The 15,627-nt window shown below is 44.9% G+C and overlaps 1 protein-coding gene across 8 annotated transcripts in view; it reads right to left on the bottom strand.

Annotated features, from left to right (window-relative positions):
- pard3ba (par-3 family cell polarity regulator beta a) overlaps nucleotides 1-15,627 on the bottom strand; it is a 218,780-nt gene that overhangs the window by 129,798 nt on the left and 73,355 nt on the right. For 6 of the 8 annotated variants that reach the window (XR_009791988.1, XM_061798810.1, XM_061798809.1 and 3 more), the window contains 3 exons: nucleotides 13,461-13,550; nucleotides 13,194-13,319; nucleotides 8,127-8,608 (listed from right to left, as the gene is read on the bottom strand). Coding sequence is in view for 7 of the 8 variants with exons in the window: in XM_061798810.1 (XP_061654794.1) it covers nucleotides 8,127-8,608; nucleotides 13,194-13,319; nucleotides 13,461-13,550 (698 nt within the window). In the remaining variant the exon portion in view is untranslated. The remainder of the gene's footprint in view (nucleotides 1-8,126; nucleotides 8,609-13,193; nucleotides 13,320-13,460; nucleotides 13,551-15,627) is intronic. The other 2 variants (XM_061798805.1, XM_061798807.1) reach the window with 1 other exon arrangement.

Raw genomic sequence — 15,627 nt, 5'->3', positions numbered from 1 at the left:
TTGCTGTCTGTGTGCTGGTGTCTGTAGGGAGAGCAAAGCTAGTGTGGCATACTAAGGCAGCAAATGATGCTATCTGGTCTGTGCTCTAAGCTTCTGCCTGCCCTACATTAGCGCACCTAAACCACACCGCCTGTCAATCACAAAGGAAAAACAGGCTGTTGCCAAGTGAGAGAATTTGAACCCCATAATATACTCCGCTCTGATCTTTCATCAGGTGAAAGAAAGATGGCTAGAGGGATGCAAAAGTTTATATAAAAAAAAATAAATAAAAAAAAATCAGTGAAAAGCTTTTCAAGGCAGTGCCCCAATTCTTTTTGAGGCCTTCCAGTAAAGTATGCCCAGCATGATTGTTACAGTGGTTAGCACTTCTGCTTCGCAGTTTTGAGGTTCTACGTTTAAATTACGGCTCCGGCCTTCCTGTGTGGAGTTCATATGTTCTCCAGGCGCTTCATCCCACATTCCAAAATTGTTATGTTAATTGAAGACTTCTTCTTTTCCTTTCAGCTTGTCCCGTTAGGGGTCGCCACAGCGCGTCATCCTTTTCCATGTAAGCCTATCTCCTGCATCCTCCTCTCGAACACCAACTGCCATCATGTCTTCCCTCACGACATCCATCAACCTTCTATTTGGTCTTCCTCTAGCTCTCTTGCCTGGCAGCTCCAATCTCATCCTCCTTCTACCAATATACTCACTATTTCTCCTCTGGACGTGTCCAAACCATCGAAGTCTGCGCTCTCTAACCTTGTCTCCAAAACATCGAACCTTGGCTGTCCCTCTGATGAGCTCATTTCTAATTTTATCCAACCTGGTCACTCCTAGAGAGAACCTCAACATCTTCATTTCCGCCACCTCCAACTCTGCTTCCTGTTGTCTCTTCAGTGCAACTGTCTCTAATCCGTACATCATGGCTGACCTCACCACTGTTTTATAAACTTTGCCCTTCATCCTAGCAGAGACTCTTCTGTCACATAACACACCTGACACCTTCCTCCACCCGTTCCAACCTGCTTGGACCCTTTTCTTCACTTCCTGACCACACTCACCATTGCTCTGGACGGTTGACCCCAAGTATTTAAAGTCCTCCACCCTTGCTATCTCTTCTCCCTGTAGCCTCACTCTTCCCCCACAACCCCTCTCATTCATGCACATATATTCTGTCTTACTTCGGCTAATCTTCATTCCTCTTCTTTCCAGTGCATGCCTCCATCTTTCTAACTGTTCCTCCAGCTGCTCCCTGCTTTCACTGCAGATCACAATGTCATCTGCAAACATCATGGTCCACAGGCATTCTAGTCTAACCTCATCTGTCAGCCTATCCATCACCACTGCAAAAAGGAAGGGGCTCAGGGCTGATCCAGGGATCAGCAGTACCACGTCCACCTTCAATTCGTCTGTCACACCTACAGCACACCTCACCGCTGTTCTGCTGCCCTCGTATATGTCCTGTATTATTCTAACATACTTCCCTGCCACTCTAGACCTCCGCATGCAGTACTTCAGTTCGTCTCTGGGTACTCTGTCATAGGCTTTCTCTAGATCTACAAAGACACAATGTAGCTCCTTCTGACCTTCTCTGTACTTTTCCAACAACATCCTCAAGGCAAATAATGCATCTGTGGTACTCTTTCTAGGCATGAAACCATACTGTTGCTCGCAAATACTCACTTCTGTCCTGAGTCTAGCCTCCACTACTCTTTCCCATAACTTCATTGTTAATTGAAGACTAACTTGTCCATATGTTTGAATGTGAATGCTTGTCTGTCTATGTACGCCAATGCAATCTGCTGGCAATCAGTTCAGGGTATACCCCAAAATCAGCTGGTATAGGCTACAGCTTATCCATGACTAGGGTTGGAAATCGAGAATCGATTGGAACCGGGACTAACATTACGGTTCTTCTGGAACCGTTCAAATAAAAAAAAATTGGTTCCCAGTTTTGATGCCTAGTCCTCCAGCCGTGAAGAAGAAGTGGCGAAAAGCAACGAAGCAGCAGCGTAAACAAACGAAGAGGAAACGCGCACGAAGATGTGCTTGTGCCCAACGGCGACGAACAAAAGTATGTCTTAACTTTGTTAAAATGAATGACCAGTCGCCTCACAGGAGCTGCTGAGGCAGTTCTACACAGCGGTCATCAAATCAGTTCCATGTTCTTCCATCACAGTCTGGTTTGGTGCTGCTACAAAAAAGGACAAACTCCGACTGCAACGGAGAATCGAAACTTCTTAAAAGATTGTCGGTACCCACCCTTGAGGACTTGAGGACACGCTGCCAGAACTAAGACAAGAGCGTGCAAAATCCTCTCGGGCCCTCCGAATCCCAGTCACCAGCTCTTCCAGCTCCTTCCCTCAGGTAGGCGCTACCAATCAATGCAAACTAGAACTAGCAGACATTCCAACAACTTCTTCCCTCTTGCGATCAACTTCTTAAACAGCTAACCTACAATTCCATTGAAAGATGCTGCCAATTTTTCTTTTTTTTGTCTTGAGTTTGTTGTCACATTTCTTTCGGGCCAATTATACATACTCGTGCACTCACTGGAGTAGTCCTGCCACCCTGCACTATTTGCATATCTGTTGTTGACCAATACTGGCCACTCATGCCAGAGCAGCATCTGCCCCATTTGCACACTGACTGCGGAGTATCTGCAACATTTGAACAATCAACATTGTCCCAGATTATCACGCTACGAGTCACTTTAAACTGCATACACTCCTTGAAGTCTCGGCGCCTTTTGCACAATGGTCATTGCACCGGACGATTGCTATATTAGTCATTCAAACTGCTCTAAGTGCTAGAGGACTCTGCATCTTTTTGCACAATTGTGTAAAAAAATTGTCTATATGTGCCCTGCGATTGACTTGCGACCAGTTTAGGGTGGACCCCACCTCTCACCCAAAGTCAGCTGAGGTGGGCGCCAGCACGCCCGCGACCCTAGTGAAGATAAGCGGTATGGAAAATGGATATTATATATACATCGTGATTCCTTCTGCTGAGGATCTGTATGGAGATGGAGATTTCATCTTCCAGCAGAACCTGGCCTGGCCCCTGCCCATACTATATATATATCTATATATAGATATATATATATATATATATCTATATCTATATATCGATATCTATATATCGATATATATATCTATATATATATATATATATATATATCTATATCTATATATCGATATCTATATCTATATATCTATATATCTATCCATCCATCCATCCATCCATCCATCCATTCTCTACCGCTTATCCGGGTCGGGTCGCGGGGGCAGTAGCTTCAGCAGGGACGCCCAGACTACCCTCTCCCCAGCCACTTCATCCAGCTCTTCCGGGGGGATCCCGAGGCGTTCCCAGGCCAGCCGAAGGATGTAGTCTCTCCAGCGCGTCCTGGGTCGTCCCCGGGGTCTCCTCCCGGTGGGACATGCCCGGAACACCTCACCAGGGAGGCGTCCGGGAGGCATCCGAATCAGATGCCCCAGCCACCTCATCTGGCTCCTCTCAATGCGGAGGAGCAGCGGCTCTACTCTGAGATCCTGCCGGATGACCGGGCTCTCTCTAAGGGAGAGCCCGGACACCCTGCGGAGGAAACTCATTTCGGCCGCTTGTATCCGGGATCTTGTTCTTTCGGTCACGACCCACAGCTCATGACCATAGGTGAGGGTAGGAACGAAGATCGACCGGTAAATTGAGAGCTTCGCCTTTCGGCTTAGCTCTTTCTTTACCACAACGGACCGATACAAAGTCCGCATCACTGCAGACACTGCACCGATCCGCCTGTCGATCTCCCGTTCCATTCTTCCCTCACTCGTGAACAAGACCCCAAGATACTTGAATTCCTCCACTTGGGGCAGGATCTCATCCCCGACCTGGAGATGGCATGCCACCCTTTCCCGACTGAGGACCATGGTCTCAGCCGCTTCACACTCGGCTGCGAACTGCTCCAATGAGAGTTGGAGGTCACGGCTTGATGAAGCCAACAGAACCACATCATCTGCAAAAAGCAGAGATGCAATACTGAGGCCACCAAACCGGACCCCCTCTACGCCTCGGCTGCGCCTAGAAATTCTGTCCATAAAAGTTATGAACAGAATCGGCGACAAAGGGCAGCCTTGGCGGAGTCCAACCCTCACCGGGAACGAGTCCGACTTACTGCCGGATATGCGGACCAAACTCTGACTCCGGTCGTACAGGGACCGAACAGCCCGTATCAGGGGGTTCGGTACCCCATACTCCCGAATCACTCTCCACAGGACTCCCCGAGGGACACGGTCGAACGCCTTCTCCAAGTCCACAAAACACATGTAGACTGGTTGGGCGAACTCCCATGCACCCTCGAGGACCCTGCCGAGGGTGTAGAGCTGGTCCACTGTTCCACGGCCAGGACGAAAACCACACTGCTCCTCCTGAATCTGAGATTCGACTTCCCGACGGAACCTCCTCTCCAGGACCCCTGAATAGACCTTACCAGGGAGGCTGAGCAGTGTGATCCCCCTGTAGTTGGAACACACCCTCCGGTCCCCCTTCTTAAAAAGGGGGACCACCACCCCAGTCTGCCAATCCAGAGGCACTGTCCCCGATGTCCACGCGATGTTGCAGAGGCGTGTCAACCAGGACAGCCCCACAACATCCAGAGCCTTTAGGAACTCCGGGCGAATCTCATCCACCCCCGGGGCCCTGCCACCGAGGAGCTTTTTAACTACCTCGGTGACCTCAAACCCAGAGATAGCAGAGCCCGCCTCAGAGAACCCACAATCTGCTTCCCCATGGGAAGGCGTGTCGGTGGAATTGAGGAGGTCTTCGAAGTATTCTCCCCACCGACTCACAACGTCCCGAGTCGAGGTCAGCAGCGCCCCATCCCCACTATACACAGTGTTGGTGGTGCACTGCTTTTCTCTCCTGAGACGTCGGATGGTGGACCAGAATTTCCTCGAAGCCGTCCGGAAGTCTTTCTCCATGGCCTCACCGAACGCCTCCCATGCCCGGGCTTTTGCTTCAGCGACCACCAGAGCTGCATTTCGCTTGGCCAGCCGGTACCCATCAGCTGCCTCAGGAGTCCCACAGGCCAAAAAGGCCCGATAGGACTCCTTCTTCAGCTTGACGGCATCCCTCACCGTTGGTGTCCACCAACGGGTTCGGGGATTGCCGCCACGACAGGCACCGACCACCTTACGGCCACAGCTCCGGTCGGCCGCCTCAGCAATGGAGGCGCGGAACATGGTCCACTCGGACTCTATGTCCCCCGCCTCCCCCGGAACATGAGCAAAGTTCTGTCGGAGGTGGGAGTTGAAACTCCTTCTGACAGGGGATTCTGCCAGCAGACCCTCACAATACGTTTGGGCCTGGCACGTCGGACCGGCATCTTCCCCCACCATCGGAGCCAACTCACCACCAGGTGGTGATCAGTTGACAGCTCCGCCCCTCTCTTCACTCGAGTGTCCAAGACATGCGGCCGCAAGTCCGATGACACGACCACAAAGTCGATCATCGAACTGCGACCTAGGGTGTCCTGGTGCCAAGTGCACGTGTGGAGACCCTTATGCTTGAACATGGTGTTCGTTATGGACAATCCGTGACGAGCACAGAAGTCCAATAACAGAACACCGCTTGGGTTCTGATCGGGGGGGCCGTTCCTCCCAATCGCGCCCTTCCAGGTCTCACTGTCATTGCCCACGTGAGCATTGAAGTCCCCCAACAGAACAATGGAGTCCCCAGCGGGAGCGCTCTCCAGCACCCCCTCCAAGGACTCCAAAAAGGGTGGGTACTCTGAACTGCTGTTTGGTGCATAGGCACAAACAACAGTCAGGACCCGTCCCCCCACCCGAAGGCGGAGGGAGGCTACCCTCTCGTCCACCGGGGTGAACCCCAACGTACAGGCGCCGAGCCGGGGGGCAATAAGCATACCCACACCTGCTCGGCGCCTCTCACCATGGGCAACTCCAGAGTGGAAGAGAGTCCAACCCCTCTCGAGAGGACTGGTACCAGAGCCCCAGGTGTGTGTGGCGGCGAGTCCGACTATATCGAGTCGGAACTTCTCGACCTCACACACCAGCTCGGGCTCCTTCCCTGCCAGAGAGGTGACATTCCACGTCCCTAGAGCCAGCTTCTGTAGCCGGGGATCGGATCGCCAAGGTCCCCGCCTTCGGCCACCGCCCAGCTCACACTGCACCCAACCCCTATGGCCCCTCCCACAGGTGGTGAGCCCATGGGAAGGGGGACCCACGTTACCCTTTCGGGCTGTGCCCGGCCGGGCCCCATGGGTGCAGGCCCGGCCACCAGGCGCTCGCCTTCGAGCCCCACCACCAGGCGTGGCTCCAGTGGGGGGCCCCGGTGGCCCGCGTCCGGGCAAGGGAAAACGAAGTCCATTGTTTGTCGTCATCATTAGGGGTCTTTGAGCCGTGCTTTGTCTGGTCCCTCACCTAGGACCTGTTTGTCATGGGTGACCCTGCCAGGGGCATAAAGCCCCAGACAACTTAGCTCCTAGGATCACTGGGACACACAAACCCCTCCACCACGACAAGGTGACGGCTCAAGGAGGGGTATCTATCTATCTATATATCTATATCTATATCTATATATATATATATATATAGGCGGCACGGTGACCGACTGGTTAGAGCGTCAGCCTCACAGTTCTGAGGACTGGGGTTCAATCCCCGGCCCCGCCTGTGTGGAGTTTGCATGTTCTCCCCGTGCCTGCGTGGGTTTTCTCCGGGAACTCCGGTTTCCTCCCACATCCCAAAAACATGCATTAATTGGGGCCTATATATATATATATATATATATATATATATATATATATATATATATATATATATATATATATATATATATATATACATATATACACATACATATATACACATACATATATATATATATATATATATATATATATATACACATACATATATACACATACATATACATATACATACATATACATATACATATATATATACATACATACATACATATATATACACATATATATACATATACATACATACATATATATATATACACATATATACATATATATACACATATATACATATATATACACATATATACATATATATACACATATATATACATACATACATATATATATACATACATATATATACATACATACAAACATACATATATATACATACATACATATACATACATACATATATATATATACATATATATACATATATATATATATATATATATACATACATACATACATATATACATAGATACACACAGTGGGTACGGAAAGTATTCAGACCCACTTAAATGTTTCACTCTTTTTATATTGCAGCCATTTGCTAAAATCATTTAAGTTCATTTTTTTCCACAATGTACACACACCACCCCATATTGAGAGAAAAAGAAACGGAATTGTTGACATTTTTGCAGATTAAAAACTGTGCTCTTAGGAACCTTAAGTGCAGCAGAATTTTTTTTGTAACCATGGCCAGATCTGTGCCTTGCCACAATTCTGTCTCTGAGCTCTTCAGGCAGTTCCTTTGACCTCATGATTCTCATTTGCTCTGACATGCACTGTGAGCTGTAAGGTCTTATATAGACAGGTGTGTGGCTTTCCTAATCAAGTCCAATAAGTAAATCAAACACAGCTGGACTCCAATGAAGGTGTAGAACCATTTTAAGGATGATCAAACGAAATGGACAGCACCAGAGTTAAATATATGAGTGTCACAGCAAAGGATCTGAATACTTATGGCTGTGTGATATTTCAGTTTTTCTTTTTTAATAAATCAGCAAAAAAATTCAACAATTAGGTTTTTTTTTGTCAATATGGGGTGCTGTGTGTACATTAATGAGGAAAAAAATAACATGATTTTAACAAATGGCTGCAATATAACTACGAGTGAAAAATTTAAGGGGGTCTGAAAACTTTCCGTACCCACTGTATATACATATACACACACAAGTGGTATATATATTGTTTAATGGAATTAAAAAATATTGCAGGACTGTTGATAAAAAGTACATGTTCGGTGGGCCGGATTAAAGAACAGAGCGGGTTGTGTGTGGGCCGCGGACAATACTTTGCTTATCACTGGGTTCAAGTCTAACAGCAAAACAAGAGTAGAATAATGTACAGAATGCACCTTTCTTCAGGTCGATTTTGATCCTCTTTCCACCTTTCTTGTTTGTAAGGTTGGCTGGGCCAGGCACTCCAGAGTTCTTATTCTCCAGATGGCTCTGTCTGCGGCTCCTCGAGGGGGAAAAGCTAGTTGTCCGTACTGGAGGTGTGGGAGAGATCCTTTCCGACTGGGAGTTCCCATACTGAGAATCTGCTGACAGTGGGTTCACAGGGGTTGCCTCTGGGTTCAACAGAGGCGGCTCTGGGGTCTTGGCTCCTGTATCTTGACGCCTCAAGACTTCATTGGGTTTGGAATCTTGTTTGGGCACAGGTCGGAGATCAATTTTGGGACGGGTCACCATTGGACTCTTTGCTTTAAAGTCTTTGCCATCTCCACTGAACAGTTGACCGATCAGGCCCTTCTCGTAGCGTGGTTTGTCGGCAACAGGGACAACTTCCAGGTGCATAGAAGGGGAGGAAAGGGCCTCGCGGAACACTTCCTGTGAACTACAAGAAGAGAACAAATGGCGTTGAGCAATTTGAAATTTTAAAAACTGGAAGGAGACATCAATTTGTGGATAAGATAACCTCTATAACTGGAGAGCCAATGAATGTTGGTGAAAATACTACAACATTGCAAAGTAGCAAAAGCAATTTTAGCAGACAATAAGAATGAAAAAGACATGGAGGGTAAAGGAGGCTTGTGCATTCTTAAATGAGGTGTACTAAAAAGAGAGAAGGCAAGAGAGGCAGAGGATTCTAAGTGTGTGTGTGTGTGTGTGTGTGTTGGAGACAAAAACAAAGATGCACACTATATACGAGATAGAGCAGACGGAAAATGAGAATTTTTTTTGTCTGGCAAACTGAGTGACAGGTAAAGTATCATGCTACAGCAATGGTTGATGGGCTTTTCTGGTTTCAGTTCTTAATTAAATCCTTGAGACTTAATCCTAGAGTTGTTTTCCAATGGCCAATTCCATTTTCCCATTAAATCAAGTTTTCTTTTTTTTTGCTGCAAAGGATTTCAAGTAGAAACTCAAGTTCAATGGATACATGAAGTGTGAAGTTGGTATCAAAAAAAGTGTTCTGTATTAAAATGTAACATGCCCTGTTAAGATGTTTTGATTGAAATAGCTTTTAATTTCAGTAAATATGACCTCCTTATGCAGTAAATTCAACAAATGACTTTTCAGGTCTTTACAAACTATAAAATATCTTTTAAACTCTGTTGCGCACAATAATTTTGGACCTGTGCATTTTAATTTATTTGTTTTTTTCACAGAAAAAAATTATTAGATATATTATTATTATAATTGGGAGGTTTGTTCAAAAACATTCTAATTATACTGTAACAGTTGATGACTTGAAAATTATGTTGACTGTCATGGCTAATGTCCAAGTCAAGCCCATTGATTAGAATTGCTCTTGACCAGTGCCTCTCAACGGCCCCATTTTGATTCATTCGCGGTGAGCTTGTAAATATTTACAGAGAGTCCTCGGTTTACGACAGTGCTGAACAACTTGCAATGATCTAGTTTGTGCTGCGGCATACCAATTGTCACGCGGCACAAGAAAACGTAGTTTTTTTATTTGATTCTTTGGAATTTATGTCCTCGAAGTGTTTTTCATACAAATCTTTACTGTAATTATGATTACTACTATGTGTTAGTGAAATTCAGGTTACGTCGCCGCGGTTAGAATGGAACTCTGTCGTATACAGTGAGATATTTAACGCGCATCCTAGGTCGAACTACACAAAAACAACAAAACACTATAGGCATGCATCTGAAATGTTATAACTGAGGTTATGGCGGTACATATATTTGTGCTCTGATTTTTTGGTACTGAACAGAGAGAGGTGGACTGCGTTCCCACACAGTTCATTACAGTACATTACCCCATTAGGTATGGGGAAAGAAACGTAACTGTCTCGCCCTCTAGCCACTAATTTACTCCGTAAACAAATACAGGGCAGCTCAACCTCTGGCTCGTGGATGTATAGCGAGCAATATGCTTTTGGCTGAATGTAAAACTCATTTGAAACAGTGCCACGTGAATGTGACTATAACCGCAGTACAAAAAAATAAAATAAAAAAACAATTGTTTAAAAATGTAATATACTATACATATGTTTTCAGCAGAGATGGGAGTAAGTCACATACACTCTACTGTATGTGCAAATCACAAAAAAGATTATTAAGTCATAATCTTAAAGTCTCAAGCAAGTCCCAAGTCAATGGGAAAAAATGAAGTCAAGTCGCCACTAAATTTTAAGCAAGTCAAGTCAGTCGTTACTTGGTTTAAGCAAGTCAAGTCATGCAATCTTGCTCTGGTCGCAACATATATTGGAGTGTTCCATCCATCCATCCATTTTCCGTACCGCTTATAATAAAATATTTTTTCAATCATAATATTTTCACCTTTGCCACATAACCTGTACAATTCATTTGAAAAAAAAATGGAAATCTTTTCGAGAGAGGTTATATTGAACAACAGAGATAATGTGGTTGCTTACGCATGCACAGGCTATCATAACTAGGGATGCGGCTGTGTTCAGAATTAAACAATCTTATTCAATTGACAATTGTCATTAGATTAAAGGTTGTTTCACATGGTGTGATCTCAATTTTAAAAAACATGCAGTGGAAACAGCTTTATCACAGCGCGGTTCATCCATTAATTTTCCGTACCGCTTATCACGGGTCACGGGTGTGCTGGAGCCTATCGCAGCTATCTTTGGGTGAGAGGCGGGGTACACCCTGAACTGGTCGCCAGCCAATCACAAGGCACGTATAAACAAACAACCATTCGGACTTACATTCATACCTACGGACAATTTAGAGTCCTCAATTAACCTACCATGCATGTTTTTGGGACGTGAGAGGAAACCGGAGTATCTGGAGAAAATCCACGCAGGAACGGGGAAAACATGCAAATTCCACACAGGCGAGGCCGGATTTGAACCCGGGTCCTCTGAACTGTGATGCAGATGTGCTAACCAGTCGTCCACCGTGCCGCCACGTTCAGTAGTATGAAAATTATAATTACACGTAGCTACTCACAATTTGTACTGTACTTACGAATGGTGGAACGCACTTTTGTCAGTGACTTTTTTATCGCTGTGATCGTAATGCAAAGTGATCCGATACGGCAGACCTATAATGCACCTAGCATCTTCTGACGCTGACTCTTTCGTCATGCCCACAAATATCTCCACACTTTTCTTTTTTTATCTCCACAACTTGCCATTTTAGGTGCTACTTTCCCCTCCGCTGATCCAGAACGGCTGGTTTGCCCACTTTTCTATTGATAGACCATAGTCATAAGTACAGTATTCTGATTAAATTACTTTTATTGGATTTATTTTAGGCGGCACGGTGGCCGACTGGTTAGAGCATCAGCCTCACAGTTCTGAGGTGCGGGGTTCAATCCCCGTCCCCGCCTGTGTGGAGTTTGCATGTTCTCCCCGTGCCTGCGTGGGTTTGCTCCGGGCACTTCGGTTTCCTCCCACATCCCAAAAACATGCATTAATTGGAGACACTAAATTGCCCGTAGGCATGACTGTGAGTGCGAATGGTTGTTTGTTTCTATGTGCCCTGCGATTGGCTGGCAACCAGTTCAGGGTGTACCCCGCCTCCTGCCCGATGACAGCTGGGATAGGCTCCAGCACGCCCGCGACCCAAGTGAGGAGAAGCGGCTCAGAAAATGGATGGATGGATGGATGGATTTATTTTAGGGCATCACGGTGGTTAGCACATCTGCCTCAAAGTTCTGAGGCCCACGGTTCAAATCCAGCCTCGTCTATGTGGAGTTTGCATGTTCGCCCAGTGCCTACGTGGGCTTTCTGCGGGTACTGAATAGCTGCCGGTTGTTTGATGGTCTCTTGTATGTTAGTAACCTTGAGGACTTGCACGCTGCCAGAACTAAGAAGAGAGCATGCAAAATCCTCTTGGACCCTCCACATCCTGGTCACCACCTCTTCCAGCTTCTTCCCTCAGGTAGGGACTCTTGAACAATACAAACTAGAACTAGCAGACATTCCAAATGTTTCTTCCCTCTTGCTATTAACTTCTTAAACAGTTAACTTACAATTCCATTGTAACATGCTGCCAATTTTGTCTTCAGTTTGTAGTCACATCTCTGTCAGGCCAATTATACATTATTAGTGCACTCACTGTAGTAGTCTCACCACTCTGCACTACTTGCATATCTGTTGTTGACCAATACTGGCCACCCATGTGCTTGAGAAGTATCTGCACCATTTGCACAATTGACATTGTTCGAGATTATCGCACTACTTTAAACTGCATAATTTCTTGAAGTCTCCATCCCATCTGGACAATGGTCACTGCACCAGATTATTGTTCTATTAGTCATTTCAAACTGCTCTAAATTGCTACAGGACTCGGCATCATTTGAATAATTGTCACAAAAAAACAAAAAAAAATTATCGGCAATATCACATTACTGGTAACCTCTTATTGCTAAGTGACTGTGTTTTTTGTGATTTTATGTCTCAGAAGTATTCACTGTCAATTGACTGTCTGTTGTCGTACTACCGGAGACAAATTCCTTCTGTGTTTTGACATACTTGGCAAATAAAGATGATTCTGTTGTTGATTTCCATTTGCCAGTCAATGGCATTTCCTATCGTATGTTAGCATTAAGCTAGCCCTTATATTAGGCTAATGATGACAGCGATGCTGTGATAATAAAGCACACCATTACTTTGAACGAACATTTGTAACGAAAACAGCTTGAAGCTAGAACATTTTGCCTCTCATTTATAAAACACGTGTGCTGCGGAGCTCTGAATCCTAATTTGATTGCTTCAATGTGTGCGGATTTCCTGCAAACAGTAACATCAACATGGACCTTATTGAACAAAATTTTTCGAAGTATAAACAGTTTGGGTGAGTTAAAGGGAGAATAGATGAGAATGTATTTTTTAAAGCACAGGGATTAAAACTGGGAAAAAAAGATGGTTTATAGTCCAGATTTTATTGGACACAATTTTTTGTTATTGATGTATCAGCGCTTTTATGAGTTTCTACATTTTACAGACACCTTGTTCCCACCCCAATATACTCACTCTGCAAAGGTCTTATCCTGGAGCTGTATCCCGTTAATTTGGACGATACACTCGTCCTCTTCAAATATATTCTCTCTCTTGGTGCGACTGTTGTCCTCAATGTTTTTAATGTGGAGGCCCAACATCCTGTGTAACACGCACACACAAAGAAGAAAATGTCAACTCATGGGGGGTAAACACGTCATGCTAGTACTTGATCCTCTCAATGTGTGTGTGTGTGTGTGTATGCATATGCGTGTGTGTGTGTGTGTGTGTGTGTGTCCTCACCGTCCACTGAGAGAAGAGCAATAGGGACTGACTTGGATACCTAGTGGCCCACGGTCCCCCAGCAAGTTCACAGTTCTTGTGAGGGTGCTGCTAATAAAAAGCACACTTAAATACCGCACAATGACATTTACATATAAATAGCAAACACCATGGTTTCCCACATACACATTTAATTGTGGCGAGCCGCCACAGTTAACTTTTGGCCGCCACAAATTGATTTGGGCTTTTGCTGTGCGAATTTGTGCCCCGATGTGCTCCTTCTGTGTCTGCTAATGATTCATACCACCGATTTCCTTTCTGATATGATACTGAAAATATCAGTAGCAACATTTGAGACAGTATTGATCCTTCTCCACATCAGTGACGCCGGCATATAATTTTTTTTTTTATTATTTGTGTGTATTTTTGCTTGCAAACGCCACTCCATGTTGGAAGAAGCTTACGTACGGTCGTTAGGACCTTTCGTTTTTAGGATTACGCCGCATGTTTCCCTTATGTCTTTTAAAATTATATGAAAGTAATTACCTGTTTAGTCAGCTACTACTTGTTGCAGACAAACTTCATTTTCACAGTAAAATATTTCACAGATACAACCTTAGTCACTGTGAATCTTTATTATATACAAGGCTACAGTAGGCCAGTTACGGAAGACTACACACATCATGCATGGTCCAGTGCTACAAATGGAAAACTTGGGTTGGAGCCCTGTAATTGATTATCTTATTAATTTCATTTATTTATGTATTTATTGAAGCAATTGTATTTTTTTATTCAAAAATTTTAATTTATTATAAGATATTCGGTAAGTGTTCGTTTAACTTTAACCCCCCCTCTGTGTGTGGGGGGGTTGGCACACAAGCCTGTAAGACTAGCTTTAACAGTCACACATACACTGTCATCATCACCGATAACTGTTCAGTTAACCCCACCAGGGTCACATATACTGTACAGCAAACACACAATTTACAGTCTAATGGTAAATCCACTGCATCCTTAAAAACATTAGAAGCGAATCATTTGGCATACACCAAACTAACAGACACACACAATTGGAGAGCAGTAACATCTCAATAAATAGTGCTCCCAGCTTCCCTCCCTTGCACTCAAAATCATCTATTATTTATGCACATTAGGCTGTGTGGACCACTTCATCACAGTTGGACACCTGGAGGAGGCATCGATCAGCTTGTCAACACCCAAGAACCTGCCTGATTGGTACGACACTTAAAATGCTCCACCAATCTCGCCACAGTCTAGTGAGGCAAGAGTATGCGCAGCACTCCCCAGCATACCCAAGACATATACATAGCCGTGATAAACACATACTGTACACTTGGTTATGAATGATGCATAGTCACCAGTAGCAAAGGTATCCGCAAGCTTGCACACACACACTTCAGTTCTTTAAATTCATATGTTTTATAAAATGGTAAACAAGCTCATCAAACAAAGCCACAGCTTGTTAGTGTAACCTGCTAATATGCAGAATAGTGCACCCATTTCAGCTTCCCACTGACACAAACAAACACAGTCATCCACTCGGGAAGGGGTTGGGGGTGCATGGCGGGATGAATGAAAAGAGCAACAAGGAGTGAGACAGATGGAGCTCCCCCTCTTGGTTGACTTCGCCTACATCAACGGTGACAGAGTCCCTAACGAACTTGCAGGCAAATCTAGCTGAAAGGCATCTTCTTTCACCACCATCCATCTGTTACCATGGCAAACTATCTGTGCAAGCTGGGCCTTCACTGTGTCACGGTGCTGTCAAGATATCACCGTACTGTAAAATGGTAAAATCCCCCCAGAGCCAAGTTGCATCCAGACCACCAGTGAGATACAGTATGTCCTGTTCAATAATCCTGACTTCTCACAGAGATCCTGTAGGACTGTGACGGTGGCAGGAAATTATTGACTTGGTTATTACGTGACAGATATAGATAACCTCCCATCATGCCATGGGATAATATATATGAGCATCAAAATAATTGGTGAAGGTCAGCAAGGTCAGTTAAGAAAAAAAAAAAAAACATCCAGTCATGCAGCCTTAAGCTGTTTTTGATATGTGGATCTAATTCTTGTGTTATGTTTTTAACATGTCTTGCTCAGCTGATTGGTCATGCAGAATGGAGGATCTGTATACCTTTTTAAGCCGGAGCAGTTTTTCTGT

This window comes from Phyllopteryx taeniolatus, chromosome 1 (assembly GCF_024500385.1).
Source record: "Phyllopteryx taeniolatus isolate TA_2022b chromosome 1, UOR_Ptae_1.2, whole genome shotgun sequence".
Classification (NCBI taxonomy): Eukaryota; Metazoa; Chordata; class Actinopteri; order Syngnathiformes; family Syngnathidae; genus Phyllopteryx; species Phyllopteryx taeniolatus.
The sequence above is the reverse complement of the archived record's forward strand: the minus strand, read 5'-3'. Positions and strand labels throughout refer to the sequence as shown.